We start from the raw sequence: 20,235 nt of genomic DNA on the forward strand, positions 1-20,235 counted from the left end.
TCTTTACAGCCAAACTTCCAGGAAGGGTTAGCTCTGTGTGCCGTGCCCACATCTTCATTTACTTCTCACTCTCAACTCGTAGCAATTCACTTGGTTTCTTTGGCACCTACACCCCGAAACTGCTCTCACCAAGCCACCAATGTCTTCGTTTTTTCTAAATCCAACGAACTCATATTTGTTTTAATGTCATGTGACCCCCCTGCAGCATTCAGCTCTGTTGGTCACTCCCTTATCTCGAAAACCTGTCTTCACATCCATGCTGGAGCCCGTGCTGGGTCACCATCTCTCCCAGTCCTTGTGCAAGGGTATATACGCTGGAAAGGAGATTGCATTTTTACGGGTTGTAAAGTCACCTTTAAGCCCAAAGTAATTTGATTCCACTGTTTTAGTTAGGAAGTTCTTGAAATCACTTTTGATGCATTTAAAACTGAGGGGAGGGTTGCCTGGGTGATGCAGTCAGTTAACTATCTGACTCTTGGTCTCCGCTCAGGTGATGATCTCTAGGTCTTGAGATCGGGTCCCATGTTGGGCTCCACGCTCAGCATGGAGTCTGCTTAGAGTTTCTCTCTCCATCCCCCTCTATCCCTCCCCATCCCCCAAATAAATAAATCTTTAAAAAATAATAAAATAAAACTGAGGGGAGCCTGGCTGTCTCACTCAGTGGAGCGTGAGACTTTTGATCTCAGGGTTGTGAGTTTGAGTCCCACATTGGGTGTGGAAATTCCTTTAAAAAATAAAATAAAATCTTTAAAAAATATAAATAAAACTCTCTAAGATTTTGTTTGACTCTACACACAGGTAGAGCAGGCTATGCCATGTGATGTCATCTGCATGGCATCAAGTTTCACTGGTCCTGAAATATCATCCCCTCGACTGCCCATGGACATGAAGATCTTATTTATTACTCCATTTTGTCTGGAGTTTCTTCCTCCCAAAGATTCTAACCTACTATGAGATAGTTTATATCCGTTCTGTGACTGTGGGTATAGAGTAGATGTTTATGCTTTGGAGAACATTTCTGATTTTGAATTTGTTAGCATCCCAACACAAGAGTCAACAGAGCAAAGAAAGGCAGTGGTTCGTTCACAGTGCCTCTCCTCGGGCACAATGGCTTCATCTGAACTCTGTCCCCATAGGGGTGATCACCTACGCAATAGGTGTCGCATGGGCCGCCCAGGACGAGCTGGAAGTCATCGCCACTCACCCTGCCAACCACCACTCCTTCTTCGTGGATGAGTTTGACAACCTGCACAAATTTGTCCCCAAGGTCATCCAGAACATTTGCACAGAGTTCAACTCACAGCCTCGGAACTGAAGTCTGAGCAGGTAAAGCACCAGCCAATGCTGCTTGCCCTACTGGCCCTGGGATGGCCCCCAAGACTTTATGGGGGAGCAGGGCACGTGGGGGCTTGGTGCCCAGATGTGCTGTTCCTATTCGCCAGCATGGTTTTGTGTACTTCCAAGCTTGAAGGGAGAAAGGTGATCATAGGTGTATAGAATGAGGGAAAATGACACATCATTTGGAGGGTGCTGGGGATTTACATTTTGATGATGGTTTTCAAAATAAATAGAATAAAGTGAAGAACTTATGACAGGCTTAGCTAGAGTTTTTCTGAGGGTTCCCCCCCATTTTTATTTCTAATTAGGATTCTGTAACCCTCACAGATTTAATTGTTATGGTGACAATATAGGAGTTGCTTAATTGTTTTAAAAGATGACATTCTGACCGTGTTGCGGAGAGTGTTCACAGGCTTTCTGGCAGGATGACCCTCCGCTCGTCCCATTCCGCAGAGCAGGTGCTGTGCCCTCGGTCCTGACCCACAGGCACGACACAGCCACGGGGGTGCAAAGTGCAGCAGCAGCGGCTCTACTCCTGGTTTCCCTCCCTCTTCTCGATTATCTGAATCACTGTGCGCCTGCATCCTGTAGCTTTAGGAGCAGCTGAGGAACGTTCCTGGAGGACAAAGGTGATCTGGCCTAGAATCCCTTGGGAGACTACACTGCTGGTTGCCAGGCCCCATTCCGAGAGCTGTGGAATTAGGGTCCGTGGGGCTGGAGCCTGAAGAGTGGCATGACTGACGAGCCGTCTGGCAATACTGCTGTGCTGCCACGGACGGAGGCCCACGGAGCCACTTCTGAGCAGTCAGTGGGAGAGAGGAGCCCCTGTCCATGCCTGCTGCCCTGGGTCCAAGTTTGAGCATTTGCGCCATGTTTTTCACTTGTTAACCAGATATTATCATTAATAGCTACATTAAAATAAGCCGGGATGGGGCTTAGTTGGGCACCACTTCTTACTTCCAGCTTCTGCCAAGGACTCATCTATCAGGATACAGAATCTGTGTGTGATGGGGGAGTGTTGGAAAGAATCATTAATAAAGGTGACTTCCTTGACAAATCACGTTTTGTAAAAGTGTGTGTTAAAGGATGCTGCTATGAACGGAGGCAAAAAGACAATATCTGTTGCCAACACTTGGGACAAAATATCTACAGAAGGAATTGGAAGATATCATCCATTTAGCAGAATTTGCCTCAAGCCTGACAAATTTCTCAGTACCTGGAGAATGTATTATCAGCTCAAAATACTGACGTCTACAGAGAAGAATCAGTTAAAGGTGTCAGCAATTTCAAATTCATTAACTATAAATTTTACTTTAAAAGCGACTGCAAATATTTTTGTTCAAAAACCTCAAAACACAAAAACTATTTTCAAAAAAGAAATTCTTTATAAAGATACCAGTGACACACACTACTAGTGAGAGATTTGGCTAATAAACAAAAGAACTTAAATAAGTACAAGGAAAATTATTCTGCCTATGTTTTTGAATATGCAGATAATCAGTACAAAAGAGTTTTTTGCAATGTCTTTTGAGTGTAGACATGTAAATGTTTTAATTGAAGGAAAGTTTATTTTGGAAAATAGCTTTTGAATATAATTACTTTATATTCAAAAAGTAAAGGGCCTTAATACAAAAGCCAATTTGTCATAAATAAGTATTTCCAAAAGTAATACAATCTGAATTATTTTGGTGTCCTCTCTCATTCACAAAATTGTCCCTGTTTGGAAAATAAATTATATGGTCACTCTAGTTATAGGTATCATAGTTTTAAAGACAAATGAAACCTCACTAAATGGGCCCATTGTCTACATGGTGTCAGCAAATATTTGAGAGAGTGTGTGTGTGTGTGTGTGTGTGTGTGTGTGTGTACGCACGCGCGTGCACACGCACGCGCGGAGGAAAGGAGCATCAGAGCCGAGGTAGTTGAGGCACCCGGGGGCTGCACGGTCATCAGAGTTGTCTGAGTGAACGTTCAAGTCACACAGATGGCAGTGGGAATCGGGATGGAGAGAGCAGAAGTGAGCCCAGCTTCACCGTCTTCAGCGAATGAGAAGGGATCCAGTTGGGAGAAGGCAGCGGTGATAAGGATGAAGGGTGATTTCAGATCTTCCCGGGAGCTGGGGAATTTGTGGAAGGAAGGAGGGAGATTAGAAAGGCAAAGGGGGCAAGGAGCAGGCCTTTCCCATCCTAGGCCTGAAAATCAACAGCCTCCCCTTGGATGTTGCAGTGGAGGAGACGCAAGACAGGGCTGAGCTTCCGGGAGCTCACTGGCTACAGAGAGGAGCACCCCACTGTGCAGTGCGGAGCCTGGCGTGGGGGGTGCGGCTGGGTGAGGTCAGGGTTGCACAGAGCAGTTTGGATATAAGGGCCCTCGTGGTGATGGGTGATGTGGGACATTTGGATATAAATGCTGCCTTGCTCAACCCAAACTGTGTTCGGCAGTGCTAGGGCAGAGCGAGAATCTGAACACTGGAAACAGAACTTTAGAAACAATCCACATCTGCCATCATCCAATGGCAGAAAAGGAAAGACCAGTGGAAACTCACGCAGACACAAAAGGACAGAACTACAATTCAGATCTCTGGCTTCCAGTTGACTCCTCTGACTGCCTTCCTGGGGGATCAGAACCCCCACCCACCTCCATCCCAATGTTGGACACACACACACACACACACACACCTGGGTCTGCCCTCTGTGGGCTATGGTCCAGCCTTTGCAGAGCCCTCTGGGTCCTGCAGACTCAGAGTCAATCTCCAAAGGCCACTTTAACTTTCATTCCATGGTCTCAGCAGAAAAGCTCCTCTGCGCCCTTTTCCCTCCAAGGCAACCAAAACAAGCAGACAAGGAGCCCTGGGCCAGCTTCCCTGGGTACAGAAGATGTCTAAACGCCACTCAACTTTATTTTCCCACCTCTCAGGAGTTACAGCCCTTGAAAGAACTTTCTTTGCTAAAAGTTTTGTAACAAGGCTCTGCTAAAAATGTCCAGCCAAATGGACAAGGTCAAGGGCTCAGATATTTATTTCTCCAGGCTCTCTAAACCCTTTTGAACAGGACAAAACCTCCATGCAGCAAGTTTTCCAGCAACAGTCTCAAGGGGCTGGCATGGGTTTATACAGAAGACAATGCTTCTGTGTGCAAGGATTTTCCAGCTTCATGGAGGAGTTTCCAACTAATAATCTTATTTCCCCCTCACAATCCTAAGAAAAGTTCTCCCCTTAGATTACCAGCACAAAAATATAGTAAGTAGGAACTATGCTTGAAAGCATGAATTCAATTACTTTGGAAAGAGACATTTATTCAACTAATGCCTTTGAGGAATTCGCAGTCTAGTGGGAAACAACACCAAATGAACGGCTGAACTCATGTAATTATCATCATGGGTTCCTGCTCTAATTGCATGGCTGGTGACTGCAAACGACCTCATGAGAAATAAAATCATACTGGTGCCCGACAATGAGTGAGTGAGTGCTGCACATGGGGCACTATTATGAGGGCTTCTCTTAACTCACTTTTCTTATCCCTGTGACCTGCTCAGAGAGGTACTATTGTTCTCATTTTACAGATCATGCAGCCGAGGCATGGAGGTGTCAAGTAACTTGCCCAAGGTCACAGAGCCAGGAGAGGCAGATCTGGGAATTAAACCCAGACAATCTGACTCCAGGGTCTATATACTTAACCACTTTGCTTCTTGTTAATGGTAGCCGCACAGAAGGTTCTCTAGTGCGCTTGACGATTTACAGTATATGTATAATTCTGCAAAGCGTACTCTCAGGGTCTATTAAATGTACGAAGTGAAGAGTCTGTTACCCGTCCAAGCCACACTGCACTTCCCCCCATCACTCCCCTTGATTCTCTGGACAGCCGCCTGGCCCTTATTTATTTATTTATTTATTTATTTATTTCTTCTTCTTTTTTTTTTTAAGACATTCTTTATTTGAGAGAGAAATAGTGAGTGAGAGGACAAGCCGGTTGGGGGGAGGTAGAGAGGAAGAGGCAGACTCCCCGCTGAGCAGGGAGCCCGAGGCGGGGCTCAACCTCAGGACCCTGAGATCATGACCTGAGTTGAAAGCAGACGCTCAACCGACCGAGGCACCTAGGTGCCCCACACCTTGCTGTCACTTAAGATGAGTGACTTTAACCTATTATCCACAATCCCTGCAACTCCTGATGAATACATCAGGCTCCCCATCCTTTCGTTAAACTCCGAGTTATCCTTCAAGTTTCAAGTTCAAATGCCACCTCCTGTTTGCAGCCCTCTCTTTCTTGCTCAAAGAGACTTAGGCTCTCTGGATGCAGAGTCTGGACCCACCCATTTCCCAGCAACATCCTTAGTCCCTTATTAGCAGACACCATTCACACACATCATCAGGGACATGACCACAGGGGATGAGAACGTTAAATCTGTCACCCAACGGTGCCAACCCCTAAGACAATGAAACATTGGCACTGGCTGAATAGGAGGCAGGGATAGTTCAGGAAGAGAGAAACAGGGTTATGATGGAAGAGAAAAAGAAGCTCATTTCCATCCACACTGCACCACTCCTTAGAATGCCCCTCTGAGGTTCCCTGTGATATGTCACAAGCACTCTTTTCCTAGGACCAGAATCCTCTGTGGGTATCTACCCACAGGGTAACTCTGTCCCTCACCTTCTGCAGAAATGAAACCCTGTTTTTCTGTTTACCTTCCCGAGTCTCTTTCAACAAACATGGTTTCTTTCAACAAACACCTATTAGGTGCCAGGCATTGTGATAGGCCCTGGGTACAGAGATGGGAAGACCTGGTCCCTGTCCAAGGAGCTTAGAGGCCAGCGTGGGAGACCCAGAGATAAGCAGCGAACATCTGACTGATCGGAGAGGTGACAGGCACACCTGGGGAGGCTTCCTGAGCTGGGTGTGTCTGCGTCAGCCACAGGAAGACGCAGTAGACGTCCCAGCAGAGGAAGCACAGGAGCGAAGGCGAGGAGGCATGACACGGGGACAGCATGAAATGTGAGGTGGCAGGGAACAAAGCTGGGGAGAGAGGCAGGCGCCAGGCCGCGGTTAGAGCTCTCTCAGGGGCAAGTAACAGAAACTCCATTCACAGCAGCTCAAGTAAACGGGAGTGTTTGGAAGGCAGTTGGAGTAAGCCGTGAACCCCAGGGTCAGGAAGACAGCAGGGCTTCGGGAAGGGGAGGAGGGACAGCACAGGGGGCGGCAGCAGGCAGCCCTCTCATTCTATCTCCTCCAGAACGATCTTCTTCGTCTGGAAAGTGTTGAACCACCTGCAGAGAGTGAGAACGGGGAGACCTCCTGCCCGTGAAGGACTGACCCCCTGCAGCAGGGTCCCCCAGGCAAGCAGGCCACCCAGGCAGCCAGGGCGACATGGCCGGTTGGGGGCCAGGTCTCACATGGTTCTATCTGACCACCCTCTCGAAGGTCCTTGTCTTGAATGCTAGTGACGGCATGTCCACAAGGGCGCCGGGAAAACCAACCACAGGCCGCCCAGACGTCTTCCAGCGCTGCTGTCTCCCTGTGCTTTGTTTAGATCATTAACCCCAGAAAACCGGGGACGGTCTCTCTAAGACGGTCACTTCTCTCCACCTCGGTGGCTACCCTCCGGTTACTTATTTCTGGGCCAGTAGCCTTTGAAAACTGTTCAGACTCTCAGGGAGGCAGAGACGCTGCTGCTGGGACGCACTTCTGTTTTTAGGAGGAAGGCCCGACTGAGGAGAAATGGACTCTTCACATAACCACCGGCATGAAAGGCTGAAAGACCACAGTTTCAAGGCGTGCTGCCTGCCTTCCTCTCTCTTCCCTCCTCCGTCCCTCCGTCGTCTCTCTCTCTCCCTGGCTCCCTTCCTTCCTTCCTTTCTTGTCCTGTAATTGAGAAACACTGAGCTTAGCCGCAGCCCCGCTGTCCCTCTTACCCCAACTGGGCCCCGCAGGCGCTAAGCTGCCCAAGGAAGCAGATGCTGTACTCGGCTTGGCAGCTGAGACTTTCTTATAAAAAGTACAATTCCAGCTGAATAGCTTCTTTCTGTGACTCCTCTAGTTTCACACTTGGTTGAGGTGAGCAGGGCGTATTCAGGTTAATGGCAAATTTGAATCCGGGTTCTCAACAAAGAGCCTTTACATGACTGCCCAGGGCACAGAAACGGGGAAGGTCTGGGAGCCATGGAAACCGCAAAACCAAATAAGACCCAAAGTCAATTTAATTGTTGTTAGTCTGACATCCCCAAGGCATCCGTAAACCTGTATCCTTATATTACGATATCGATTTTTTCAATCATCCTAATACTCTACAAGTTCTCCTTGAAATCCCAGTGAAAGGGAGTTTCTTTCCAACCTCAATAGTGGGGTTGTGTGGCATTTTAAAGCCAAAGAGGGCATGGGGACAAGTCAAAGGCTACAAACCACTGTGGTAATGCCTGTCTAAGATACACACCAAGCAAAATAAATGAGCAGACAGAAATTTACCTAAAGGGCAAAGTGGCAGTGCAATTTGGTTTTCTCCTAAGAGAATACCCTCATTGAACCAGGAGACAACCATCGTGTGGAAACCATGGGGGACCTTTCCAGCTCCTCTGACCTAAATGCAAGGCTTGGGACACCCACAGGCCTGTTTCCCTCTGGAGAGAGGGGGCATTCTCCCAAAGTGAAAAAATCAACCTTTTCATCTGGGAGTGGTTCTGATCCTGGACACAAAATGCCAACGGAGCCGTGGCAGTCTTAGGGGCAAGGGCAGGATGCCCACATGGGCAGGAGCCAAGAGGGTCCTGGCTGGACCACAAGTGTGTTCGTGAGCAGCGGTCCTGAGGCATACCTCAAGACCCCAAAGATGCTTGGTCCTGCAGTACACCAGTGAGGCTAAGCCAATACCACTGAGTAATTAGTTACTTTTCCCAAGATTGCCTGCCTTCCTGTAGGCTGAGGAGGCCTAGGGAAATCCTGGTGACAAGACTAAAGCCAATCACAGGCATCAATGACAAAGTCCCAGTGTGGCACCAATATAGACTAGCAGGTTTATATTTACCATGTCAAGCCTAAGATTTACATCCTACCTGGCCCCTCCTTGGGGCTGAATTGCGGCAGATAAGGGGAACCCACTGCCCCCGGAACTGGTCTCCTGCCCCTCATGTTGACTGTCATCTGGCCCCTTTCACTTGGACGTCCTAGGGGACAGGAGAGCCGGTGAAGTCAGCTGTCCTACTCCAACAGCGTCAGTTGACACATACCTGTCCAACCTGTTGTGAGGCGGCAAGCCCACCCGGCCATGGCGGTGACTCCTGTTACATGGGGACTGCTAGCCTCTTGACAGCTGCTGTTTTTTCCAGATGCCCTCCAAAGCCCTTCCTACCACAACATCACTCCCAGGAGGTTTCTGGTCACCCCTGATCCTACGCACTCACAAAAACGCCAAGGCCTAGCCCAGTCTGCTGTCCCAGCTACAAATGATCTGCCAGTGGTTAAGGAACTCTTTCTTACTGAAGAGTAAGTTGCAGAACAAAGAAGTCTCTCTTGGGATCTGTGAATGCCTGTGGTCACACTGCTTTCATCACACTGGGTCGGTACCCTGAAAGCCTGGGCTGAGATGGTGCATAGGTTTTGCCCCAGTGGTAATGACTGCCTAAAGAAGCATCCGAAGAGAGATTCTGAGGCTAAGGGCCCTTTAAAAAAGAGATGCTAAATCAATCAGTGACATCAACCACGGCAGAGGGATGAGGCCATGGTCAGCTTTACCAGCTGGGGTCTGCTCGCCTCTATAGTTTAAAGAGCAAAGCTGCAACTTGAAAAGCACACTTGGGGAATTAAAAGGAAGCTCTCTCAGCTTTTCCTCCTAAATATGGCATTGCCTATAAATTCTTTTAAATAAATCTCTTCATTTTCTGGGAAAAATTAGGAATGGAGAAAATTAGTTTTTAGTTTGACTCCTTTCCTAAGGAGGTTTCTAAATAAATCACCTGGAAAGATTCAGGTTATGAACGTTTTTAAACCAAGAGGTCTTTGTAATGTGTTGCTTTTGGTTACCAGGTCCAGAATTCTCTACGGGGATGTTTCCTGCAGCAGGCGAGGCACTGTAAGCAGCTGCCCTATGTTTGCTGGGGTGGAGATGAGAAAGGGGCTGAGGGGCTGGCCTTCCTGGGGGGTCTCCATACGACCAGCACTTTCTTTGAAGGACTTAATTGGGATGACAGACGTGAAGGTACCATTTTTAGAGGAGAAAGTAAAGACTCAAAAGACTCTCTTGCCCTGGGGTCACATATCAGATAAACGGCAGGTTTTAAAGTCAAGTCTGTCTCAGGGGGAAAAAAAAAAAATCATTTAAGGAAATACAACATAATTTAAGCAAATGCACTAAGATCACCCACCAGTATTTGGGGGAAAACAACAATTATTTAAGGCTTCTACCTATAGAAGGAAATAGGAAGACAAATAAGCTACAAAGCCATGGAATTCAATAAAGTGAAGCTACAAAGAAAGGTCAAATCGACAAACTCCGTAGAAGAATGAGGATGAAAGAAGGATGTCTGAAACGTGAAGTCAGAAATACAGAATTATTTAAAGAAACACCGTTATCGAGCTTGCAAGTATATATAGAAACTTCTCGAAGGACTAGGTAAGAACAAGTTTCCTGGATGAAAAAAGAAATCCTATATTTTCCCCTCACTGAAGAACACAGATCTTACTCAATTTGGTAAGCAGATCGCCACCTGCACATAAGATGGTAGTGGGTTTTCTCGTGACCCCGAGACCTGTTTGGTCATTTTTCTTGAGAAGTCATTTTCTTGAGAAGGCATTGCAAGTCTCCTCCTCCACTTATGTGGACAGGAGCTTGTCGGCAGAACCTATCAGAATAGCCTCCATTTTGGAGGTTCCTCAAAATGTTGAAAATAGAACTGCCCTATGACCCAGCAATTGCACTATTGGGTATTTACCCTAAGGATACAAACGTAGTGATCCAAAGGGGCACATGCACCCGAATGTTTATAGCAGCAATGTCCACAATAGCCAAACTATGGAAAGAACCTAGATGTCCATCAACAGATGAATGGATCAAGAAGATGTGGTATATATACACAATGGAATACTATGCAGCCATCAAAAGAAATGAAATCTTGCCATTTGCGACAACATGGATGGAACTAGAGCGTATCATGCTTAGCGAAATAAGTCAAGCAGAGAAAGACAACTATCATATGATCTCCCTGATATGAGGAAGTGGTGATGCAACATGGGGGCTTAAGTGGGTAGGAGAAGAATAAATGAAACAAGATGGGATTGGGAGGGAGACAAACCATAAGTGACTCTTAATCTCACAAAACAAACTGAGGGTTGCTGGGGGGAGGGGGTTTGGGAGAAGGGGGTGGGATTATGGACATTGGGGAGGGTATGTGCTTTGGTGAGTGCTGTGAAGTGTGTAAACCTGGTGATTCACAGACCTGTACCCCTGGGGATAGAGTATTATGCCTCCATCAGAAAGGATGAATACCCAACTTTTGTAGCAACATGGACGGGACTGGAAGAGATTATGCTGAGTGAAATAAGTCAAGCAGAGAGAGTCAATTATCATATGGTTTCACTTATTTGTGGAGCATAACAAATAGCATGGAGGACATGGGGACTTAGAGTGGAGAAAGGAGTTGGGGGAAATTGGAAGGGGAGGTGAACCATGAGAGACTATGGACTCTGAAAAACAATCTGAGGGTTTTGAAGGGACGGGGGGTGGGAGGTTGGGGTACCAGGTGGTGGGTATTATAGAGGGCACGGATTGCATGGAGCACGGGGTGTGGTGCAAAAATAATGAATACTGTTATGCTGGAAATAAAAAAAATAAATAAATTAAAAAAAAAAAAAAAAAAGAATAGCCTCCATTTTATTTGTTTTCCAAAAAATACAGCTTATCTTTTTACTGACTTTGTCTTCTTGTCTTACATTTTATTAATTTCTGCTTTTATCTATTTCATTCCCTTTGTTCAGCTGATTTAGGGCTTATTTTACTTTTCTTTGTCTCGCTTCTTAATATGGAAGCTGAGATCATTGAGTTGAAAGCTTTCTTCTTTTCTTACATAGTTTAGTGCTATAAAATTCCCTCTGAGTTCTCTTTAGTTGCATCCCACAAATTTTGGTATGTTGCATTTTTGTTTTCATTCAGCTCAAAGTATTTTTTTATATAGACTTTTAATTTTTAATAGACTTTACTTTTTTAAAAAGATTATTTATTTATTTATTTGACAGACAGAGATCACAAGTAGGCAGAGAGGCAGGCAGAGAGAGAGAGAGGAGGAAGCATGCTCCCTGCGGAGCAGAGAGCCCAATGCCGGGCTCGATCCCAGGACCCTGGGATCATGACCTGAGCCAAAGGCAGCAGCTTTAAAAACCCACTGAGCCACCCAGGCGCCCCTAGACTTTACTTTTTAGAGCAGTTTTAGGCTCACAATAAAGTGCAGGAGAAAGTACAGCAATTTCTTATATACTCCTTGCCCAGTCCATTCTCCTCACAAGAGGCACAGCCTCCCCCACTACCAAGATCTGATAGCCAGGTTGTACATTTGTTATAATCAATGAGTCTACATTGACACATCATTATTGCCCAAAGCTCACAGTCTACATTACAGCTCACTCTGGATATTGTACATCCACCTATGGGTTTGCACAAATGTATAATGACCTGTATCCACCACTATAGTATCATACAAATAGTTTCAGTGCCCCCCAAATTCTCTGAGGTCTGCCCATTCATCTCTCTCTGCCAAGTCACTGAAAACTACTGATCTTTTCACTACTTTCTGCAGAAAGTCATACAATTGAAATCATATCTTTCACTTAGTAATATGCATCTTAAGTTTCCGCCATGTCTTCTCATGGCTTGACAATTCATTTCTTTTTATTGCTAAATAATATTCCATTTTTCTGGATGTACCCACCACTTATTTATCCATTCACCTGCTAAAGGACATCTCAGTTGTTTCTAAGCTTTGGCAATTATGAATAAATCTGCTATATGCCTGTTTTTCTGTGACTATAACCTTTCAACTCAGCTGGGGAAATACTATGGAGCATTATTGCTGGATTGTATGCTAAGAGCAGGTCTAGTTTTGTAAGAAACTGCCAAACTGTCTCTGAAAGTAGCTGTACCATTTGCATTCCTACCATCAATGAATGAGATTTCTTGTTCCACATCCTCACCAGCAAAACACTTTCTAATTTTCCTTTGACCCTTTGGTTATTAAGAAGTGTGTTATTTAGTTTCCAAATATTTGGGGATTTTCCAGACACCTTTTTTTATTGGCTTCTAATTTAATTTTACTGTGGTCCATGAACGTACTTTGTATGATTTGGACCCTCTTCAATTTATTGAGACTTGTTTTATGGCTCAGAATATGGTCTACCTTGGTAAATGTTCTTGGCACCTTAAAAAAAAAAAAGTGTTTTCTGCTGTTGTTGGGTAGAATGTTCTATAAATGTTAATTAGGTTTGTAGTGTTACCCAACTCTTCCAAATCCTGATTGCCTGTCTACTTCTCTCAGTTATTGAGAGGAGTACTGAAATCTCCAACTATAATTATAGATTTGTCTCTTTCTCCCTTCATTGTTCCACTTATTTTGAAGCTCTGTTACTAGGTGCATACGCTTTTAGGATTGTTATGTTCTCTTGATGAATTAACCTCTTAATCATTATGAAATAAACCTCTTTACCCATGCTCTCTGAAATCTATTTGGCCTGATGTTAATGAAGTCACTGAGGCTTTCTTTTTTTATGGCATCTTTTTCAATCTTTTTACTTTTAACCTATTTGAGTTATTATGTTCAAAGTGGATTTCTCGTATGTAGCATTTTACATAGGCAAGTCTCGTTATTTGTATATAACTTGTCAATCTTGCCTTCTAATTATGGTATTTACACCATTTACATTTAATGTGATTACTTATGTAGTAATCTGTCACCTCAGTGTTTATTTTCTATTTATCATACTTGTTCTTTGTTTCCTTTTCCATTTCCTATCTTCTTTTGGATTAATTGAATATTTTATGATTACTCTGCTTTGTCTCCTTTATTGGCTTAGTAGCTATAGTTACTTGGGGGGGTCAGCTGGGTGCCACAATTAAGCATCTGACTCTTGGTTTCAGCTCAGGTCACAATCTCAGGGTCGTGAGATCAAGCCCTGTGTCAGGCTCTACACTCAGCGTGGAGTCTACTTAAGACTCTGCCTCCATCTCCCTCTGCCCCTCCCCTTTCTAAAATAAATAAATCTACATCTAATCTACTACAGCTAATATGTATATATACATATATATATTAGCTGTAGTTTAAGTGGTTGCTTTAGATTCAATGGTGTACATCTATAATTTATATTATCCTACTTCACAAATAGTATAAGAATCCTGAACATTAACTTTATGAAATGTGTTAATTCTGAATTTAAATGTGTTTTCTGAATGTTAATTTGAATTTATTATTTCTCCTCATTTGGGGTTGTGTTTTCTTTTTCCTTTGCATACCAGATTATTGGGTCCCAACATTATGAATTTTGCCTTTTTGGGAACTAGATATTCGTGTGTGTGTGTGTGTGTGTGTGTGTGTGTGTGTGTGTGTGTGTATGTGTGTGTGTATTTGAGCTATTCATGTCTTACTTTTAAATTTAAGACCGAGCCAAAGCAACACTTAACCTAGTGTTGAATTTTTACACAGTGATGAGCCAACAATACCCTTCCTAATCCTTTACCTAATGCCTCAAACTTCATCATATATTCCACTGTGCCTGGTGGAAACATGAACTATTCCCAATCTTGCGTAATATCAGAGGATTGTTCTGCCTATCTATTAGGTGACTCTTCCTCAGCCTCTGGTAGATGTGTCATGTGCTTATAGTTATCAATACTTAGCTGAAGACTTGGGGAAGACCCATTTCAGAGCTCCAGAGGTTTCTTATAGTATTCTGTCCTGCAAACTCTAGCTATCTTGGACCCATCAAACTCCCAACTCTGTCTCTTCAATTCACAGAGAATTCTAGGCTCTGCTGGGTTGCCCCTCATGTCAAGAACACTCTCTCTAGGCAGTAAGCTAGGGCCACAATTTGTTTTCCTCTCTCTCAGGAATTATTGCCTCGTGCTGTTATTCAATATTGAAAACTACTGTGTATTTTCCCCTTCTATTGTTTAAAGGGGGAAGATAAATCTGTATGTTACTTCACTTGGCCAGAAGCATAATTTGGTCTTTAATTTTAAAGAGCAAAGGAGGCCTAAACTTTTTATATTGGAAGTTTAAAATTCAGGGTTTTTTTTAGGGTACCGGTTAGGCCAAAGAATTTATGCCCAAGGATGTTTATTTTTTATGACATATCTTAAGGTTTTTATTTAGCATCTTTAGAAAAACAAACCAACTTCTTCCAAGGTACAAAAGATAATCCTCTTCAAGTAGAAACAACACAAGAAGATTCATGCATCAACTGAGAGAAAACTTCAGCAATATTAGAGACAAACTCAAGGCTCTATCTAAGACAACAGGGTTCCTTGGGATTTGTGTGAAAGAAAGCCTACTTAGGAGAGTTGTTTGATCATTCTTCAGAGAGTGAGTGAATTCAAAACAAGGAAAGAACAAACAAGATTAGAATGATTGGGATATCATATAGAAAAGCAAAGTCTCATTTGGAAGGTGACTTGAGGAACACTGTTCTCAAGAGTCAGGATATCAGGACTCAGTGTTTACAAATTACATATATTACCTTTTATAGTCAGGGTGAGAGAGAAGAAATGAGGGAAAATGCAAAATAGAAATGAGTGATTAAAGAGATTCCTGTCTAAAGGGGTATTTGTGAACGAGAACATTTGTCTTTAACCCAAAAGCCATTCAAAATTGACTTCTCACTGCCATCTCCTACTATAGAAGCTGAAAAGTGAGATACTCACTTTCTCAACATCCATTAAATGTAGGGAGGCAATGTTGTGGCCAGTTAGATACATGGAGAAATCTGCTGGAGGGCCACTGGGTAGATTTCCTTTGCTGTCAAAAGAGAAAAAGTCCTAATTAGTATGACCCTTCTTTCTTTTTTACCTTCATCTTGCCTTGAACTTGGATATCATGATTGGCATTAATGGAGCCATCTTGAAACCAAACAATAGATGAAAATTCAATCCTCTAAGAAGAGAAGAGGAATAAAAAGAGCCTGGGTCCTTCTTGACATTTTGAACAGTTGGACCAATGTTAACAACTCCCTTACCGTGAACTTCTATTTTTTTAGGCCATTATTTGTTGGGTTTTCTCAAACTTAAAAGCTAATTCCATTCCTTGCTGATACAGAAGCAAAATGTAAATTGGCAGGGCTACACTTTGTTCATCTTCACATTAAAGACAAATTAATCCAGTAATAATGACCAAACACACTGAGAATAAGAGAGGCAAGATGGCTAATATCCATGACCCATTCCTAATCTTTGCCATTTGTTTCACATGTTTGTACCTAGAAAGATTGTTTAAATTGATGGAAACTGTCCACTGACTACAGGATAAGAAACCAAACAGCTCTTCCAAGTGACACACAAAAAAGAGATGTTTGGGTCAAGGAACAAGACTTGAGGACAGAGGGAAAAAAATTGGTGCCCTGTTTTTCCAGTAAGGCAAGGGAAATGGAGAAGCTGTGTAACACACCTCCTCAGTTACTGATGCAGAAATCTTCAGATGAGATTCTGAGCACATTCTTGATCCATCTTCATTTTCTCTTCCTCATCCTTCAATTTGCCATGAGGAACTGAATGTAAAAGGTGAGTATTTCTTTGCCTGAACTCCTTGAAAATTAAGAAACACACACAGGTAATTCTTCAATAATAAGAATAAAAAGCATAATACCACACACAGAAGAAATTACAAGAGACACTTAGAAATAAATGTGAAAACCTAGAAGAAATGAAATATTTCCTACAAAATAAAAATTATCAGAATTAATCCAAGAAGTGAATATTTTGAACCAAAGATACTAGGAAAGTAATTAAAAATCCTACCTCTAAAAAAGGAGACCTTGGGACCAAAAGGTCCCGAATTTCATCCAAATTTCATCTAATCTTTAACATATAATTTTAATGATCTCTTATTTAAACAATTCTAAAGTGTAGGAAAAGATGAGAAGCTCCCCAATTCATTCTATGAAACATGTACTGCTTTCTAAAAGTTTTATTCAAATATAATGTACATACAGAAGAGTGTACATATAAGTGTAAATTAGATGAATTTTCATGAACTAAACAACCCAACATAAACAAGCACCCAGATAAAGAAACAAAATATTACCAGCACTGCAGAAGTCCCCCTCACACTCCCTTTCAATACCATCTCCTCCCCTACCTCCCTCTCACTGAAGATAACCACTCTCCTGACTTCTAACAGTTAACACGAATCAGTTTTGCCCATTTTAGTACTTTATATAATGGAAAGCATACAGTATCCTTTTGTAGCTGCCTTTTTAGGCTCAATGTAATGTTTCTGAGATTCACCTATATGTTGCATGTACCTATGAACTGTTCGTTCTTATTGCTGTATAATATTCCATTGTATGAATACCAAAATGTATTTATCCATTCCCTAGTAGATGGACTTTTAGATAGTTTCTGGTTTGAAGCTATTACTAATACTGTTGCTCTAAGTATTCTAGAACATATCTTTTGGTGTACATATGTATGCATCATTTTCCTTGGTGTTTGCCCAGAAACAGAATTAGTAGATTTAATATGTTCACTTAAGTAGATACATCCAAATGCTTCCCCAATATGTTTGAATAAATCTGCATTCTCACTGGCAGTGGCTGAACCTTCTGATTAGTCCCACATTTTGCCAGGCTGTATAACTTCTTATATCTAATAAAAAGTCCACTAAAGAAACCTATAGACCAATCTCACTTAGGAATATGCTTGTTGAAGTTCTAAATAAAATATTAGCGACTGGAACACTGATTTATAAAAGAAAGAATAACACGTTATGACCAAGTAGGTTTTATTCCAAGGAGACAAGAGTGGCTTAATGTCAGCAGCTCCACAAACAACCTAGCTAATCACCAGACTGAAGGAAAGTAAACACACAGCCACATCAAAAGAAGCTGAAAAGGCATTTGACAAAATTCAGCAGCTATTTCTAATAAAATCTCTTGGTAAAACAGAAAAAAATTTATTTAAGTAAGACTATTTACCAAATAGCAACACAAATATCCAAAACAGCTAAATAATTCAATTAAAATCAATAGTACTCAGAGATGACTGCTATCAGCATTATCACTTAACACTATATAATGGAGTTTCTAGGCAATAAAGATTATAGAGAAGAAAAGAATCTTTCAAACACTGGAAAAAAACAGGTTATTTTTGTGATTTTGTGAGTGTGAGTGTCATTATATTTTTGACTGTCATCATTATATTTCTAAAAATCCCAAGAGACTGTAGCGAAAACTTCTGGAATAAGATTTTGTAAGTATGTGTAATAAATGTGTGGTATACAAGGTAAGCACACAAACACACAAATAGACTTTTTATTTATAATAAGCCTTTAGAAATGGAAATGGAAAAAAATCCATTCTCAATAATGACCCAAAGACTAAGAAACAAGAGTACATTTAGTTTAAAAAAAAAAAAAGACAAAAGACTTAAGTGAAGAAAAGTGCCAAATCTCAATCTTACTAATGATATAGACAAGATCTAAGCAAACAAAGTAATACAATTTTGTTAGTTCTTAGAAGACAATATCATATGTCAAATTTCCCCAAATTAATCTTTAAATGTAAGGCAGTTTCAAGCCCTAAATGGATAAAATGATCACAAACTTCAAATGCCTGGTAGTAGCCAAGAAAAGTAGTAAAAACAACAGTAGCCCAGGAGTGTGGGATGAGACAAAGCTCTGCCTGAGCATTTTATGAAGTCACTGTATGCAAATATAGAATCGCTGTCATTAAACACATGCTACTGCCATACATAGAGAGTACTATCAGCAAAACAACAGAGTATATTGAGAAATCTCATTATATATGAAAAATTAATATATGACAAAGTTGGCATTCCATTTCATTGGAAAAAGATAATGTGATAAGAAGTGTTGGAACATTTGGCAACCCACTCGGAAGAAAGTAAAGTTGGATCCACAGCTGGCATTCTATACAAAAAACAAATTCCAAATGGAGTAAAGATGAATATAAAAAAACCCCAACAACAAAACCAAGAATAAAACACATAAGCCATGCTAGGACAGTACATATGCCACCAGGGGTGAAGGCCTTAATCAATACAGAATACTTTGAAATTTTTATATATTTACAAATATCCGTATTTTGTAAAATAATATACCTGCATATATATACTAAAGTTTTGAATGGGAAATGGTATTATAAATATGGTAAACAGACAAATTACAGTTTGGAGAAAATTTACAAATAATATGACAAAATGTTTACATATAATATAGAAAGAGCATTTACAATTTTTCTTAAAAAGACAGTGCACATATGGGCAAATGTTAATAAAAAATGAAGTGAATGAAAAATAAAAGTGAATAAAAATTTTAAATGTGAATTAAAAGATACAAATACACAATGCACCTTAAAAGTGAAATCCAAATGACTAAGTTTTCTATGAAAAAAGGACTTAATATTAGTGGCCAATAGACAACTTGTAAGAGTTGGAAAAACTGTTTGCAACTAAGAGTAAAAAGGCTTAACATGTAACATACAAAAACTTCCTATGAAGTAGTTAAATAAAAAGGCAAACGCAATAGAAACACGGACATAAATATAAAGATAGAAATAAAAATATGAATATTTGTGGTAGGCAGAATTCCAAGATGGCTCCCATGGTCTTTGCCCCTGGTGTTACTCCCATGATAATGCTACATTTACCAAGCAAAGGGAGTTTGTGGAAGTAATTTAAGGTTACTAGCCAATAGACCTTAACTTACAAAAATTATCTGTGTGGGCCTACTCAAGGCACATGAGCCCTTTAAAAGCAGAGCATTTTCTCTGGTTGATAGCAGAAGAGAAAACACAGAGAGTCAAGTATGAGAAGGATCTGATGAATCCTTACTAACTCTGAAGATGGCGGCGGGGGTGGGGGGCAGTAAGCATTATAGACAAAGACTGAAGAGTAACTTTCAAAAGCTGAGAAGAACGTCTGGCTAATAGCCAGCAAGGAAACAGAGACCTCCATCCTACAACTGTCCGACGACTGTATGGTCTGAAATTCTGCCAACCACAGGAATAAGCCTGGAAGTAAATTCTTCCCCCAGATCCTTTAGTTAAGAGCCCAGCCTGGCACACACCTTACCGACACTAAACAGAGAGCCCAGGCAAGCCCACCTGAAGTTCTAACCCACATAACTGTGAAATAATAAACGGGTATTATTTTAAGCCGCTAAATTTGTGGTAATTTGTTATACAGCAACACAAAATGACTACAAAAGGTAATTTAATTATGAGTGAAATCCAAATAACAAAAGAACATATGAAAAGTTATGCAGATTTACAGTAATCAGGGAAATGCAAATAAAATAATATGGAGAAATCACTGTATATACCACCAGCCTTTTTTTTTTTTTCCTATTTCTTTTAAAGGCTACAGCAGCTATTGCTAGTGGGTATAAAGAATAAGGATATTTTTATACTGTACATTTACTGATGAAAATATAAATTGTTCCAGCCTGTTTGGTAAACAATCTGTCAATACTAAAAAACGTTAAATCTACATATCTCTCAACCCAGCAATCCTACTGCAGAGACTCTGTTCCACAAGAGTGAAACCATCATGGTCACGGCTATGTGCACAGGCATAATTACCCTGATAGTGAAAATCTGGTAGCAAAGTAAATGCCCACTGATTATGAAGAAGTTTAAATCATCATCAGAGTTTTCATCGTTAAAAGAATGAAATAACATCTATAAGACAGACCTGGAGGAA

The 20,235-nt window shown here is 41.7% G+C and overlaps 1 protein-coding gene and 1 long non-coding RNA gene across 7 annotated transcripts in view; one reads left to right on the forward strand and one right to left on the reverse strand.

The window, feature by feature from the left end:
* The window catches only part of VIT (vitrin), a 97,416-nt gene extending 94,246 nt beyond the window's left edge, over positions 1-3,170 (forward strand). For 3 of the 6 annotated variants that reach the window (XM_032353003.1, XM_032353004.1, XM_032353001.1), the window contains exon 14: positions 1,137-3,170. In XM_032353003.1, the coding sequence (XP_032208894.1) occupies positions 1,137-1,315 (179 nt within the window). In that variant the 3' untranslated portion in view covers positions 1,316-3,170. The remainder of the gene's footprint in view (positions 1-1,136) is intronic. The other 3 variants (XM_032352999.1, XM_032352998.1, XM_032353000.1) reach the window with 2 other exon arrangements.
* LOC116596034 overlaps positions 1-18,782 on the reverse strand; it is a 36,289-nt gene extending 17,507 nt beyond the window's left edge. Inside the window, exons 1-2 of the long non-coding RNA XR_004287983.1 lie at positions 15,962-18,782; positions 15,223-15,316 (exon numbers count right to left, since the gene is read on the reverse strand). This is a non-coding gene — a long non-coding RNA (uncharacterized LOC116596034). The remainder of the gene's footprint in view (positions 1-15,222; positions 15,317-15,961) is intronic.
* Between the last annotated feature and the right edge of the window lie 1,453 nt (positions 18,783-20,235).

The sequence above is a fragment of the Mustela erminea genome, chromosome 7, assembly GCF_009829155.1.
Source record: "Mustela erminea isolate mMusErm1 chromosome 7, mMusErm1.Pri, whole genome shotgun sequence".
Lineage (NCBI taxonomy): Eukaryota > Metazoa > Chordata > Mammalia > Carnivora > Mustelidae > Mustela > Mustela erminea.